The following is a 15789-nucleotide window of genomic DNA, read 5'->3' as shown; positions in this document are numbered from 1 at the left end:
CTTGTCCATACACCACATCTTTAAAACGCTGCTACTTTCTACCTGTTTTTGCCTTCTTTTTATGGTTAAGACGCCATGAGGTATAACTTGTGTCGTTTAATGACGCAGTTTATAGTTTATTTCTGTTCAAATCAACACTATATGTGAACAGGTCTATGTGTATCTTGTGACAGTTGCCAGATATAAAAGACCCCCACATGAGAGTTAACATGTCTGATCCCTGGATAAGGTTGGACTACCTCCCGCGGTAGACGACAAGATACAATATACACATATAAATCTTAGATATCAGGCTTTGTTTGTAAATAATGGCGACTTGGGACAACTTCATTATCGATGTGAAACTGACAAATCTGAAGTTTCTAGTGATATTTCATGAATTATTGTTTGCTGCTTTATCTCATTTTTGGAGCCGCAATATTTGCTTGCTAGTTAACACAGACCATTTATGAGTGCGTGTGTCATAATTTATATACATGTACACAGGAAGTTATGAGAACTGATTGGCAGCAGTTTGGGTCGTATGATCCTCAGGGTGATGAGGATTGGCAGCAGTTTGGGCCGTATGATCCTCAGGGTGGTGAGGATTGGCAGCAGTTTGGGTCGTATGATCCTCAGGGTGATGAGGATTGGCAGCAGTTTGGGTCGTATGATCCGCAGGGTGATGAGGATTGGCAGCAGTTTGGGTCGTATGTTCCTCAGGGTGATGAGGATTGGCAGCAGTTTGGGTCGTATGATCCTCAGGGTGATGAGGATTGGCAGAAGTTTGGGTCGTATGATCCTCAGGGTGATGAAGGTGATTAAGGATCGCAAAGACAAAAAAATCACAGGTTGCACTTGTTTACTTGGCTCACACGGAAAGGTTTATACGGCATTTAACAGCCAGATTTTATTGTCTTCCGGAAAAAAAAAACCAATATACTCCCATTCACGAAACCTTTGCTCGACCTGTCAATGCACTTGGTTTTGATGTTTTATTCCATTTCTAATACAATGTTCTAAGTGTCTGGCCAGTAATTTAGAAAACCATGTTTTCAGTACATTCCAGAAGGAACTGTCGACGCCAGGCACTATTATTTTTTATAGTTTTTAAGGTCTGAATTAAAACCTTAAAATTGGGAAAGATAGTAGCTTTACAAGATATGTAAAGTTAGAAAGTATGCCTAGTGAATTTTTAAACAAAATATGTCCAGACTGTGGACTATTTTTCTAAGTTATGTAGACTGATAAAACAAAGTTACACGTCACTTTAAAAGCCGCTTACCTTTCTAAAGGACCTTTAGAAACATTTGCTAACAGACTCGTCGAAATGAAATGAACATTATTTTTTCTACCCGTGTCGTTCCCGCCCCTGTCATGTGACGATTTTTATATTGCAATATATGATTACCACCACGACTACATATTTTACCAGGTGTTGTGTGGGGCCAAAAATACGAAATTGGCTTTGTCTTTGATGGGAAATTATCAACAATGCCATCAAGATTTGAATTATGGTCACTTTCCCAGAACTCTGCCTCTTCATCTTGAAATGGAAATCAACCAATAATGGCGGCGTTCCACAAAAGGATTGAAGTCAAAAGTCGGTCTTAACTTAAAAAATGAACTATTTGACACCAGTTCAAACAGTAGCTGTTCACCTTGCCAAAGATATTGGACATAGAACTTAAAAATTAAAACTTGACTATTGTTTAATGTAGATGGATACTTTATTTAACTGGGCTATCGCGGATTTGGTCTTGAATAAAACCAAAGTTGTCGGTCTTCAGGTTAATACCATCTTTTGTCTTGAGGTCTATTTTGAAATTCGGCTTAGAGTGGAAAATAAAACTTCTCATGCAAAATTGAGTTTTAAAGCGTTATAAATCCACATGAAATCTTTGCCCTCGTTTAATTATCGTTTGACTTTATTATACTCGTTCGATAACAGTTTTCAATAACGCTCCAAAGGTTGACTTTTACAATAACCTAAGCAGTGGATAAGCGTTTTAAAGCCTCTGCACATTGCACTCACGTGCCAATTAACTTTTCTTCCAACTCAAAGAGAAAACAATCTGAAACAAACAAACGGCATGGTTTATAACGGAATTACTGGACTTTAAAGGACAAATGTTTTAATGAATTTGGTAGTAAATGGCTGTCTGTGTATCCAAGCGACGAAATCCCTCCTAAATTCTGTATAAACTTAACTTTTGTATTAATTGTCGTATCAAAACGCATTTTTCTTTCATTATTAAATTTGACGTAGTGACTGACGTCAGTTTCAACTGTCAATAAAAAGGCGTTACGTCAGGAATATACTGAAGGCAAAAGTAAAATATAAATCCATACAAATTTAAGAACCGCTGGTTGTATGGTACTGAGATAAAAAGCCGATCCTGTCATCATTTATTTGATGGTATATTTGCTTGTGGGAACAATAAGCTTGGAAGTCGGTTTCTTTCAGTTCCGTCGCATTGACGCAATAGTGTCCGAAAAGTCACATTTGGACGCCACGGGGGCGGCTCAAGGGCTCCGGGATACAGCCAAAATCTGCATTTTTAAATATGAGTTGGGTCAGGTTTTGTGTGCACTGAAAGGAGAAGTACTGGCATAACGAAGGACAACTTTTGAATATTTGTACTGAGCAAATTTTGAGGCGTTTCTCTCTACTTGATCAACATACTTCAAAGTCACTTGTAGCCATATTTTGCTTTTAACCTCTGGAATGATTATATTTGTAGATGTATTAGGAGTCTGACATGGGCTTGCCCAGTTGGCCTATTGTTAATTAGCCGTATCAGTACTACCTCGAGTGTTTAATCCGACAGAAGTTCAAATGTGTCATCAGAGTCGCCCTAGCTGTTATGATCCAGAAATGACACGCCAGTTGGAGTAAGAAATATTTAAGTGCTCATGAACGCCGTGGGGTCCACTCTACCTGTTTTTGAAATAATAATTAAAAAAAAAATAATAAAGGAAAATGATTTGAGTGGCCGGACTAAGCTATGACGGCCCGACTTCACTTGAAACAGACCTTTAAAAATCAGACATTTATCTTATTCTGAACACAATCCCCGTCTGGTTTCTTTGCATTGTCTCACTTTCCTACTCTCTGATATTAGGGGGCTTCTTAAAAAGTATACAAAAATTTTTAAAGTATCAACGATAACAGACTACTAGAGCACCCTGTAGTCAGAGAGCATCATTCTCCGCGCTCAGGTGTCTGTGAGATATTAAAACTTGGCCTAAGCAAACTTTCCGCATATTCTGTACAAGAAGTATCTATTTTGCAAGTCGAAGCTGCGTTTCTTTTTCAAAATGCAATAGGCACCTCATTTGCTGTAAATGAATGAACGCAAAACAAACAGAAAAAATCCCCTTCCCGCGCCGGAAGAATTATTTCGGTTTTTTCTTCGGATATCACAACTAAATCATTGAACAAAGAAACAGTTCAACTTGGGGTAAAAGCTACAAACCTAAGTTGTTTGAAAAAAAAAAAAAAAGAGAGAGATCGAAACATCCTTGTATGGGAGATAAAGAAAGTCGCACTTACATTTGTCTCTGAGTCTTGGATTCCCGAATTTCCTACAGGGCTTATTCAGATTCTCTTACTCACTGTTCCGACGACTTCTGAGTGTAAGTACAGTAATAAACGTGTATGAGGAGGTCTCAAGCCGATTTTCTTATCTAAAGTTGCTGTTCAGGTGGTCCTTATAAGTGCCTGCTCGTCCTCTGTGTTTACCTGGGTGACGTCAGAGGGACCATTTCAGGACACTTCTCCCACGGTTGCAAATGTTTCTGAATCATGCATTTTTAAAGATGTAATAAGTTCTGAAACCGAATAATGCACGTTCAGTTTTATTTCAATCCATGCATAAAACAACATTTTCGTATAATTAACCATCTCCCAGGTATGTCTTCTAAAATAGCTTTAATTTCAGGAAAAAATACGCATTTTAAGAAAGTAAAATGAAAAATATCTAAACTGCGCAATTTCTTTTGAGAAGGTCCTTCCACTGTGTCCACTACGTGTGTCTTTACACTCACTTTTCCTGTCGGCAGAATACCAATATAAACCGCCGGAAACTACCAATTGAATGAAAACATGTACGCTTGGATTTAAACAATTTTTATAGTTAAATTAATGTGGGTGCGTTCTCAAATCATTCGCAAGTTTAACAGACCAACATGACTCACACACACATAAACACGAGCTATATGGCGTGTTACCTCGTAGTGCATGTGCGCGTGTGAAAGAGATGGAAAGGACAGATGCATTAAAACAATGATAAGACTGCCATTTAGTGAAAAAGTCTTAAAATACGGCCTGGGGTCCAGAGAGCCCTCTGCATCGATCTCAAAAATTGTATTTTGCGCTCCCAAGAAGTCGGAAAAATCTCATTAAATGTGGAAAGAATGGACACTGAAAGAGTATTAAATACTTGAAAATAGCAATCAGAAGTTATATTTTACTAAACCTAACATATTTCCATTATTTAGTTGATATTCTATCAGGGACATGAGATGGAAAATTAAGAAGCTAATAGAAAACGCACACGCGTCCTGGCTTTGGACAAACTTTTGTGGCAAACATTTAATGACATTAATAAAAACGAGAATCTATCCCGAATCCGCGTTAGTAATAAATAATTAATTTTGGCGTGGGTGTTAATGAACGGGATAAGTTAAATCTCTAACTGTATCTTAGCTACGAGAAGGCGAGTTGCGTAGAAATAGTTATTGTCGACTTTCACGGCAATCTCCATTCGTTCCATATATAGATGTATTGAAAGGCAGTAGCCTGACATCCAGGTAAACATTCAGAAAACACAGAACTGTAACCAGTGCCACGTGGGCCGTTGTAGAGACGAGGGTGTACGTAGCTATCCAACTGCCACTTTCCCCACCAACTGTGAAAACCGCGGGTAGCGGTTACACTGCAGGCCCGTAGTCAGGTGGGGTTCGGGGGGTTCGAAAGAACCCCTCTTTTGTCGGGAAAAGGTCCCCTCTGAGTAAAATTTTATCTAAGTACACGAAGGTTTCATGGTAAAAGGTCCACTTTTTTAGAAAAAGTCCTGAAATTGCTGGCTACGGGACTGCACTGAACATATGCTTCTTGCCTTATTTACTTTTAAATCACCCCCCCCCCACGTAATTAAAAAAAAACTTTATAAGTATATTCGTCTGGTCACTTGTTTGTTCCAATTTTTGTCCTGCAATAGAGGCCACATTTTTTGAGATTTTTGTTTCAAGATTTTCCTGTAATTTTCATTATTTAGATTTCTTTTAAAATTCAAGAAGAGAGTACCAATAATTAAAGCCATTTAGGGAAAAGCGCATAATTTATTGAATAATTCCTGCTTATTGCTTTAAATTCATTGGTTTCTAGACATATATTTTATTATTCATACGATGGCCGTTATTTGCACTGTGCGTTTTTACTCCCATGGAACTAATATTAAGTTCTTTTTCAGAAATTTCCAAGCCATCTGTTAAAAAGAATAAAACCAACCTAATGCTCATAAATATAGTATAAGAGGCATTCATAACACATATTAAGCAATGTTCCAGCCAGACTGACCTACCAAGTTCATGTGTGGGAGAAGCGTTCAGTCTCCCGTCTTCTCCCCTCTGAGAATAAATTTCTTCCTGTGCAGCAATTAAAATTAATATTGAGTTACAATCCTTTAACATATCTCTATAAAACCTATCTAACCACTGGGGGAATGCAACAACAGTAAGAGAGGTTTCCAGCCTCATTTTGTTGAATATACAAGTTAATACAATACACACATAACATGTTCTTATGATAACAGTTACAGTCAAAACAATGAAGAATGAGATTCCACTGGCAAGTTTCCTCTACAAGTACCATCTGGCTCCATCTTGCTGACGACTGATCCCTAAGTTAAGCTCCTATGTTAACACCTTCCTGCATTGCTTAATGCAGTCCATGTTTTACAGTTTGTTTTCTTAGTCTGTTGATGACTTGTGTTGTGTGGGACAGTAATATACAGCTATCTTTGGCTCCTCTCCTAAAGCTTGTATAGTCTGTTGATGGTGTACTATGAATGATGATGAGATTATCAATTCTCGTTTCATTTTCAGCAGTTTCCTCTCATATTGTGTGTTTAGATCATTTCTGATGAATTGTGAATGATGATGACAATGTAGATGTAGTGTGTGTTATATTCGGCTCTGGTTCCTGTGGTGACTCATCAGCTGCCTGTATCAGTGTCTCCTCAATGATATAAACTGTGCAGTATTAGTGTAGATGGTGTCATCTCTCCAGCCTGGCTTTCTGCAGTGCCTCTTCCACCGACTGTTTTAACCTGTTGATCACAGCTCTGGGTTCATCACTGCCGGTCACAGCAGTGCCACTCACTATCATGTTGGCACCAGCCTGAAATATGACATAGAAATATGTGGTCATTGTGTTACCTAGCACATCTAACACACTGCATCAAACCTTGTCACACCTAGCACAATGTCACATCCATGACGGCACATCTAACACACTGCATCAAACCCTGTCACACATAGCACAATGTGTCACATCCATGACAGCACATCTAACACACTGCATCAAACCCTGTCACACATAGCACAATGTGTCATATCCATGACTGCACATCTAACACACTGCATCAAACCTTGTCACACATAGCACAATGTATCACATCCATGACGGCACACCTAACACACTGCACCAAACCTTGTCATACATAGCACAATGTATTGTATTAAATGCTGTCACATGTAACACAATGCATCACATCACATTCTATAATATCAATATATCATATTCATACTATATTTATACTTACATATGCATTCAATATCTTACCTCAGCTACTACATCTATATTACTTGGTCCAACCCCGCCATCCACCTCTATATCCAAGTCCTGGTAGCGCTGTCTTAAATACTGGACCTACAGAAACATATCACGACAGGTCAGTTTTTGTTACTTCTGGTAAATGTTCTGATAGCACAGCTTACTGAAGCCTTCTTCTAGTACATGTTCTGATTGTGTGCCTTTACTAAAAATATCATGAAGGCTTCAGTATGGGCCACTCCACAAAATTTTAAAGAATGCTTGTAGAAATGTAAAATATAATCCAACCCATCTTGAGAAAATCTAATTTTGAATTTTTTCCAAAAATTAATAATTTTCTTTGCACAAAATTTAACATAGTTTTTGAGTCTATTTCCCAGACATGAGTCACTTACCTTAGGCATCATATCTGACATAAACTTCTGTCCCCCAAATCCTGGCTCCACAGTCATCACCAGTGCCATGTCTATCAGCTCTATGTACGGCACCAAGGCACTGACTGGAGTACCTGGCTTTACTCCTAGACCTACCTAGAACACAGATAGAATTATATTCATATTAAGATAAGACACTGGCTGGAGTACCTGGCTTTACTCCTAGACCTACCTAGAACACAGATAGAATTATATTCATATTAAGATAAGACACTGACTGGAGTACCTGGCTTTATTCCTAGACCTACCTAGAACACAGGTAGAATTATATTCATATTAAGATAAGACACTGAATGGTGTACCTGGCTTTACTCCTAGACCTACCTAGAACACAGAGAGAATTATATTCAGGGAAAAGGGACAGGGAAAACAAAGCTAGTGATAATGTAGTTGAGTTGTTGCTACCAAACTCTCAGCTGTAATAAACTTTAATTATGTTCTGAACATTTTCTGCCAGCTTTTCCCAAGACCAAATCATTCAAAACACAACAAATATGTTTTTTTTCTTGTCTATTTTCCTATTCAAATTAAAAGGACTTATTTTTCATGATTTTGAGCCACTATGCACACTTTTAACATTCTTTTTTGTTCCAACAAGTATAATTCAAATTTTAAAATTTGGAATTTTTTATAATTTGCAGAGATAAACAGAGAAAAGTTTATGTCCACTTTGATCTCTGTCCTAAGAGCTGTGCAGAGCCAGCAGTTCATTCACCTTCATTCCAGCTTCTTTGATCTTCCTGATGCATCCTATGACGTCATCCGTGGCCTCCACGTGAAACGTGAACTGGTTAGCACCTGCGTCTGTCATACCCTCTACCCACTGAAAACACAACAACAATCCACTGTGACACTTAATTCTTCATTTTCCTAAACAAAATATTGAACTTAATTTGCTGGATGGTCTGCTTTTCCTTAAATAGTTTTCAGTGCTTTAGTTTTGCAGTACTGGCCAGTATATATTATGGTGTCATAATAATATATACACTTGTTTTCTTATCAAAACATACTGGGCTGAATCTTATTTCATGACACATGCTTTTATTCAAAACTGATTTCATGCTTACTGGCTTATGATAAAATATCTGTACATCCCTTTTATAGGAGTTCACATTTGTCTCTTATTGCAATTCGCTCATGTATAAACTGAATTATATGACAGTAGAAAGCATGGGACACATGCTTTTATTCAAAACTGATTTCATGCTTACTGGCTTATGATAAAATATCTGTACATCCCTTTTATAGGAGTTCACATTTGTCTCTTATTGCAATTCGCTCATGTATAAACTGAATTATATGACAGTAGAAAGCATGGGACACATGCTTTTATTCAAAACTGATTTCATGCTTACTGGCTTATGATAAAATATCTGTACATCCCTTTTATAGGAGTTCACATTTGTCTCTTATTGCAATTCGCTCATGTATAAACTGAATTATATGACAGTAGAAAGCATGGGGCCGTAGCGATAGTCTGAAGGTTCAATAGTCCCAAGGTTCATTGGTCCGAATGTTCACTATAGAACCTTCGGACCAATGAACCCTTGATTAAAAAATCGATAAAAATGTTACCACTTTTTGGACCAATGAACCTTCATCCCAGTGAACCTTCGGACTATCGAGACGCCCCCCAAAGCGTGGGGTGGGTATCAGTATCTGAAGAGCTGTCAAAAATGTCAACACGCCTATGAGGTTCTGTAATAAATAAATAAATAAATAAATAAATAAATACATTTTTAATTAAAATATAACAATTCCATAACCATTTAATCATGGACTTGGTTCTTGCTTCCACAGACAATGTACAAAAAAAGCGCCATTTAGCTAGCATTTTCTGTCTACTTGACTGTTGTACCTGCTCTGGTTTAGCAACCATCATGTGCATATCGAAGAAAACGCCGGGCACTTTTGGCCGCAGACACTTCACAACTGGATGACCAAAGGTGATATTTGGCACAAAATGGCCATCCATTACATCTAGATGTAGATAGTCTGCTCCACACTCCATCAGACGCTGACATTCTGTCCCCAACATAGACAAATCTGCTGCTAGTATCGAGGGACCGATTTTACACTCACATGAAGTTGCCATTTTGAAACCCTCCGTTTAGGAGCCTCGTTATCGACTTAATATGAACTGTTTTGACTTTAGTTTGTCCACATTTGAAAGGCTAGAAAACTGACAAAGATCTACTTAGATTCAAAAGATTTATAAAAAAAGGTTGGTATTACATTTTGTAATAAAATTGATGAAATAAGCTAACTGATAAACTTAATCTAATTAATAAAATATCTTACGAATGAAATCCAGCTCTGCAAGTTCTCCCGCGGAAAATCAAAATGGCGGGTTTGTATTTTTATTACGCATTTCTTAAAAATCATTAAGAGTTTGCAAATCCTTGAACTACAATTTATTTGATTTCAAATTGGTTAAAGTACAAAAGTGATGATGAAAGTATTAGTAGATTTGCCATCAGATTTTTCTGAAGGGGGTCGAAAGAGACGGTGTGATTGAATGAGTATCTTCCTCATACTATCAAGAGAAGTTCATCCCCAGGGACCCCACGGTCTGAATGTCTACGCTAATGCCAGGGTCTTAAAACATAAGGACAGTCACATAAGAAATATCTCTTTAAGCTATTTAAAAGCTTCCAAAAATTGTTTATGTAAGGAAATAAAATTATCCTTCTCGAGGGAAAGCCCCATCCAAAGGCACACTATGATTCTCAAGGGCTTTATAACATATGTTACTATTAATCATCAGTTTCAACTTCCTCACTCCTACAATGTATATGTGTAGATGTGATGAATAGAAGCATTCTGTCCCCCCCCCCCCCCAGGGCAGTCCCAACCTCAGGTGTACTACTGAAATTTTGTAGGACCCATGCAAAGCCCTGAAGATAAGTGCAGCAATCACCAAAGTTTGTAGAAGAAGATAGGAGAAATTTAAAAGCCAGGGAAAAATGGACAGACATACACACAAGCATGATAGATAATGACCTATGTAAAAATAATGAACTGATAATTATAATACAAATACAATTTAAATTCTTATACCCATCTTCTTTGTTTTTACCTCAGGCATGTCAATCTTGGTGAGCCGACTGGAAGAATTTAAATGTGATGCTAATGAAGCTGTCTCCATGAAACTTGGTAAGTGACTGCTACTTTTAGTCTTGGCAGAATATTCCACCCCACGGCAATCTTTATATCTCCCTGATATCTCTTAATACACTTTGTGTTCAAAGGAAATTAGAGAATCACAATAGCAGACCAATACTGTTTAATTTCAAGATGTCGATTGCTCCTGATCATTGACCATTCTCTCACAAATAGTGCTCAATAGAAAGAAGCCTGAAATAACAATTTTTACTCTAAGAGCAAATAATGTTAAGGATACCACAAGCCTCTTTCAAATATTTTGATAGATTTGTTCATTTGTAGTCCGTGACCAAGCTGACTTTGAAGATGAAGGACAAAGTTTTCACCCAGATATGTCACATCAGATATTTGGTGAAAGGTGGGTGTTCTTTCACCAGCAGGTAGACACAGTCAAGTTGTATGGTAGCCACATCTAGTTTATATACACTGAACTGTAAAGACCTCACTTTAGAAAAATTATGTAATTCCTGGATAATATATTATTATAAGTCGTATTATGTGGTAAGTAGAATTTTGATACAAAATAAAGTTCAGCAGTAGATCCCAATGTTTTTGTGCTGGCAACTACATGACGGCATAGTAAAATGTGTCTAATTTGAACCATTTGTTTGCAGTGAGAGTATATTTGGTTATAAGGACCTGCAGGTGTCGCTGTACTACAGTGCTGGCAGACTTACTACATATCTGGGCATCAAATACAGTGAGAAAGTCTCCGCTCAGGAGTTTGATGGGGTTATTGTAAGTTATCAGTTGTTTTATGTATTTTTGGGAAGTCATTTAACACATTTAATTAATACATTTGAAGTTCTATGTAAACAATGGCTTGAGGTAAAGCATTTATGAAAAGGACGAAGTGAATTAACATTTACTTTTCATTGTATTGTGTTATGGTATGTAAATGGTATGGATAATAGGTAGAAGAACACATGGTTTGGAATGTTCCTCCTTTTGGAAGATGTCCTGTATAAAATGTAGAAAAGAAAACAAGAAAGATGCTGGAATTTGTCAACTTTTTTCTGGTTGTGTGAGAATATTTTCTTTATTTATTTGTTAGCAATTTCCAGTTTGTATTTTCATACCTCCACTTTTTGTTGATATTCATTCCATATAAGGCAGATGATAATGCTGTGTATTCTCTCCATATAAGGCAGATGATAATGCTGTGTATTCTCTCCATATAAGGCAGATGATATTGAGAAGCAGATAGCAGAACAGATTCCCCCTGGATACATGACCAACTCAGACGATTTCTTAGCATCTCTGGACAAAGAAGTCAACTTCAAGCCATTTGGAGAGCTATTACATTCATATAAAGTAGAGAAAGGTAAGTGTTGTAGCCAACAAACTTGGCAATATTTACACCTTATTCAGTTATTGGATACAGAAAAAAGTTTGTTTGAGTTATCTCAGTATTCGTGCTTTATAGTTGACCACATTGCTACATGTATATTATAGATGTGTTTATAACTTATTCTGAAACAATTGTTCATATGAATATTCAAATAATAGAGTGAATACTGTTCAACTTGAATTTGTCTTTTTGTAAGCATGTTTCAGGTGACAGAGAAACTATTTTCAGATCCTCAAATCAGAAAACGGAGCACATGTATTTATTTTATTCTGACCTTATATTTTTGATTGTTTCAGAGGGAAGAGATAGGCATTTTGAGATCTACAGGGCAGACATTAGTGTTCCCGGGTTCAGAGAATACCACGAGAGACTTCAGACCTTCTTACTGTGGTACATAGACGCTGCATCCTATATAGATGTAGATGATGATAGATGGGTCTTTTACTTAATGTAAGTGTGACTGTTAAATTATGCTCTGTACCGTTAAGTTTGGAAGAGGATTTTGTCTGAGTTATATTTAGGTTTTCCCCTGTAGTTAAAAAGAAATTGTCACATTTACCTGACTCTTAGGCTGTCTTCCCAGAGCTTTTAGATCGATCTGTGGGGAGTCTCACTAGATTACTGTCAGATAATCCGGCTTAAATGTCCGTCCCGCCTACTACAAGCTGTAAGGGGGCAATTAACTTTCGTGTCTGCTCGGCTGACAGCTCTTTAGCGTGAACCCCCAGGGAGATAGGTCGATCTAAAGTGGATCGATCTAATCTCTGGAAATGGGGTCATAGTCTGGCTGACTTCTGATAAAGTGCTCATACATCCATTCTTATAATGATAATTATTATTTTTCCAGATTTGAAAAATACCATTCTGTCACCCACTCTCAGCAGATGTATGCTATTGCTGGGTATATGACAGCATACAGTTACTATGCATATCCTGCTAATACTAGACCTAGGATGAGGTAACTTTGTACTTTTTATATTTATATATATTTTTTTATTGATGTTAAGTATGATTTTGTTATCAGTGGTTATTGATTTAAGGAAAATGTCAGAGTTATGCCCCTGATAGTTTTACACACACACTTGAGAGCAATTGTGATTTATTTTACGTTTAACTTGATGCTAAACTGAATCTTCCAGCCAGGTGCTGGTGCTGCCCCCTTTCCAGAGGATGGGTCACTGTGCCAGACTGATCCAGACATTTTACAATGATGTGGTGCCACGGCCCGAGGTATTGGATGTCACAGGTGGGTGGAGGGGGGCTTAACTGTGATCATCACGGAAGTCATAAATAGAGATACAAACATTTTCTTATTTCAAGGATTACAATTTTTAGTTACAAAAAGTTACAAAACAATAATCATTAATAATAAATACTTCAATCAGAAAGAGTGAAAACTTATTAATTTAAACTTAATAGTGTAATTTTCTATTTAATGCTCCAGAGAACATACAGATGCAAATTGTATTTTGTAATTTTGCCCAAGTTTTAATGTCTGGGATGGGGTGTTGATAGGATAGGAAATGTTCCCCAAATGCTAAAATTTAATATTTTTCACCAATTTCTGATTTTGATAATAAAAAAAATATGAACTTTGATTATTATTGACAGTTGTGTATGGATGTACTGACGAAATGTAAGGATTGTGAATAATTGTTTTCTAGTTGAAGATCCTTCTGAAAACTTTCAAAAAGTCCGGGATTTTGTTGATGCCAAAAACTGTTTAAAGCTAGACACATTTCAGCCAGAAAGCTTAAAGGAGGGATTCACAGACAGTATGGCCAAGGAGGCACAAATGAAGTTAAAATTAAATAAGGTTTGTACATTTAACACATGCTCAAACACTTATGGAATTTGTTATACAAGATGGTTTTATTTGGTAACAATTGAAAACCTAAGAGTAAGTCTTTTTGCTGTGGATGGCAAAAAGACAGGGGCCAGTCTCAACAGAAATGATGGTGCCATCCTCCCTGACCTCTACATCCCTTTCCTAAGACAATTGGGGGGGGGGGGGGGGGGGAGTACACCTCCTGAGTAGAGGCTATTCACCTGGACAGCCTCGTTCCCTGAAGAAGATGTCCAGATAGACATCGAAATATTGGAGGTAAAACCTATCTCACTATTAGCTGTTGTCTGAAGAAAAAATCACATCATTCTTATTACTTAACACAGCTGATGAAATTCTTCTCTGACTAAGAGTAAGCATTATTATTGAAGAGACTTGATGTTCATCCAAAAACTTGTGCTTGGCAATAACTTGCCTAAGACCCCATTTCCAGAGATTAGATTGATCTACTTAAGATCGACCTAACTCCATGGGGGTTCATGCTAAATAGCTGTCAGCCGAGCGGACACGAAAGTTAATTACCCCCTTACAGCTTGTAGTAGGCGGGACGGACATTTAAGCCGGATTATCTGACAGTAATCTAGTGAGACTCCCCGCGGGGATAGATCGATCTAAAAGCTCTGGGAATACAGCCTAACTGTTTTGGTGAGTCTCACCACTCTAGTTAGTACTTCTGAGCGTCTCTCCTGTTACCTGAGATTTGCACGACCAAATCATTTGGCACATTAACTTATATTTTGTAACTTATGTGGGCTTTCAGAGGCAAGCAAGGCGAGTTTATGAGATACTACGATTAAAAGCTGTTGACCCAAAAAATGCGGAGGAAGTAAGAGGCTACAGACTTGACATCAAGAGGAGGTTAAACAAACCTTTTGAGGTGAGTGTGTCTGCTGCTATCCTGTGTACTTGGACAGGTGAAGGTAAAGGATTTGTACAGGTAAAGGTACAGGTATTTGTACAGGTAAAGGTACAGGGATTTGTACAGGTAAAAGTACAGGTATTTGTACAGGTAAAGGTACAGGGATTTGTACAGGTAAAGGTAAAAGGATTTGTACAGGTAAAAGTACAGGTATTTGTACAGGTAAAGGTTGGTTTATGACGCGATTGGCAAGTTTTACTTTCATTTTATCTCGCCCTGAATTAAAGTTGAGATGTTTTCTGTATTTTCAGAAAAATGGACGCGATTTAGAAAAACTACAGCGAGTGTTGGAAGAGGGAGAATACACTGCGGCAATGAATGCTATCACAGGAGAACAGAAATTCAAGATTTTACAAGAACAGTATGAACAGCAAGTAGAGGGATATAGGAGTATATTGGACAGACTTGCCACATGGCATGAATAACATCACATTGACACTGGATATAGGAGTATATTGGAGAAACTTGCCACATGGCATGAATAACATTATATCCACAGTAACTGTTTTGGAATTTCTGACAAATTTTGTGGCAGCAAGGCTAGGTTTCCATCAGGTTTTTAACCAGGGAATCATTAAAAACATCTAACTGAAATTACTGGGATTCTTTTCTAGGTGACTGTGTCAATGGTCACAAGGAGGTGCTCCAGCAACAGAGACCTTAAGTCTCCTGACCATGTAGAACACACCGTTGAGGTGATTCCAAGGGTTCGATTTCTGTCTTTTTGGAGACATGCAGACTTTTATTACCTTCCAGAAACTGTTGTTTGATATGTTATAGTGTTAAATTTTAGAAAATTTTCTGAAAATAACATGCAAAAGTCTGTGTTATGCGTGAATACTTCAGCTGTATCAGAGATAGTGATTTGATAGAGATCATTTGAATTCTATTTCTGCAGTACAATGCACTACTTTGAAGTAATGATAAAAGTTCAAAATGGTACCATATGATGGTTGAAATGAATAAATTATTTATTCGAGAACAACATACTAGCAGCAGTCAAATAATGGTAGCTTTTGTACATGCATTGTGCTTCTCAGCCGTTGGTCTTCATTTCTGGCTGCATTTGCTATTTTCTCAAAGTTCAGAATTTCCAGCATTTTGATGCCCATGTTGGTTTCACAAGAGTCCCACTGCAGGAAGTTTAATACATCACAGTTTTACAATCTAAATTGTAGCAGTTGTTAATAAAAGGGGAGGGCACAGTCTCTCTATGCCCTAGTACATGGAAAATGTAGAAAATGCAGTCCCCTC

General features: G+C 37.5%; 2 protein-coding genes across 3 annotated transcripts; one reads left to right on the top strand and one right to left on the bottom strand.

Moving 5' to 3' along the window:
- Window positions 1-5305: 5305 nt before the first annotated feature.
- On the bottom strand, window positions 5306-9388 carry LOC106162600 (ribulose-phosphate 3-epimerase). 2 transcript variants are annotated; one of them, XM_013539925.2, is made up of 6 exons: window positions 9113-9388; window positions 8830-8952; window positions 7970-8077; window positions 7216-7350; window positions 6830-6916; window positions 5306-6385 (listed from the first exon to the last, which is right to left on the bottom strand). In XM_013539925.2, exons 1-6 carry the CDS (start codon window positions 9347-9349, stop codon window positions 6263-6265), a joined length of 813 nt encoding a protein of 270 aa, XP_013395379.2. In that variant the 5' UTR covers window positions 9350-9388; the 3' UTR covers window positions 5306-6262. The 2 variants fall into 2 exon arrangements, with proteins under 2 accessions (XP_013395379.2, XP_013395380.1); XM_013539926.2 differs by lacking the exon at window positions 8830-8952 and having other exon boundaries at window positions 9113-9385.
- A 175-nt stretch (window positions 9389-9563) lies between these two features.
- LOC106162596 (histone acetyltransferase type B catalytic subunit) lies at window positions 9564-15520 on the top strand. Its single transcript, XM_087017588.1, has 11 exons — window positions 9564-9604; window positions 10339-10410; window positions 10702-10777; window positions 11034-11157; window positions 11602-11743; window positions 12067-12220; window positions 12618-12728; window positions 12910-13016; window positions 13435-13586; window positions 14377-14493; window positions 14787-15520. The coding sequence occupies exons 1-11, from the start codon at window positions 9598-9600 to the stop codon at window positions 14958-14960; spliced, it is 1236 nt and encodes a 411-aa protein (XP_086873714.1). The 5' UTR covers window positions 9564-9597; the 3' UTR covers window positions 14961-15520.
- Window positions 15521-15789: the final 269 nt, after the last annotated feature.

This window comes from Lingula anatina, chromosome 7, assembly GCF_051362555.1.
Source record: "Lingula anatina isolate TDL-2025a chromosome 7, LinAna3.0, whole genome shotgun sequence".
Taxonomy (NCBI): Eukaryota; Metazoa; Brachiopoda; class Lingulata; order Lingulida; family Lingulidae; genus Lingula; species Lingula anatina.
Note: the sequence above shows the minus strand (reverse complement) of the source record. Positions and strands in the feature narration are given on the sequence as shown.

Coding starts and splice junctions, on each gene's coding strand:
- LOC106162596 (XM_087017588.1), top strand. Junction 11,158..11,601: donor AGGAGTTTGATGGGGTTATT/GTAAGTTATCAG, acceptor TCTCCATATAAG/GCAGATGATATTGAGAAGCA. Junction 13,587..14,376: donor TGAAGTTAAAATTAAATAAG/GTTTGTACATTT, acceptor GTGGGCTTTCAG/AGGCAAGCAAGGCGAGTTTA.
- LOC106162600 (XM_013539925.2), bottom strand. CDS start 9,349: ATGGCAACTTCATGTGAGTGTAAAATCGGTCCCTCGATACTAGCAGCA. Junction 7,351..7,969: donor TCAAAGAAGCTGGAATGAAG/GTGAATGAACTG, acceptor TCTGTGTTCTAG/GTAGGTCTAGGAGTAAAGCC. Junction 6,917..7,215: donor TGTCAGATATGATGCCTAAG/GTAAGTGACTCA, acceptor ATGTTTCTGTAG/GTCCAGTATTTAAGACAGCG.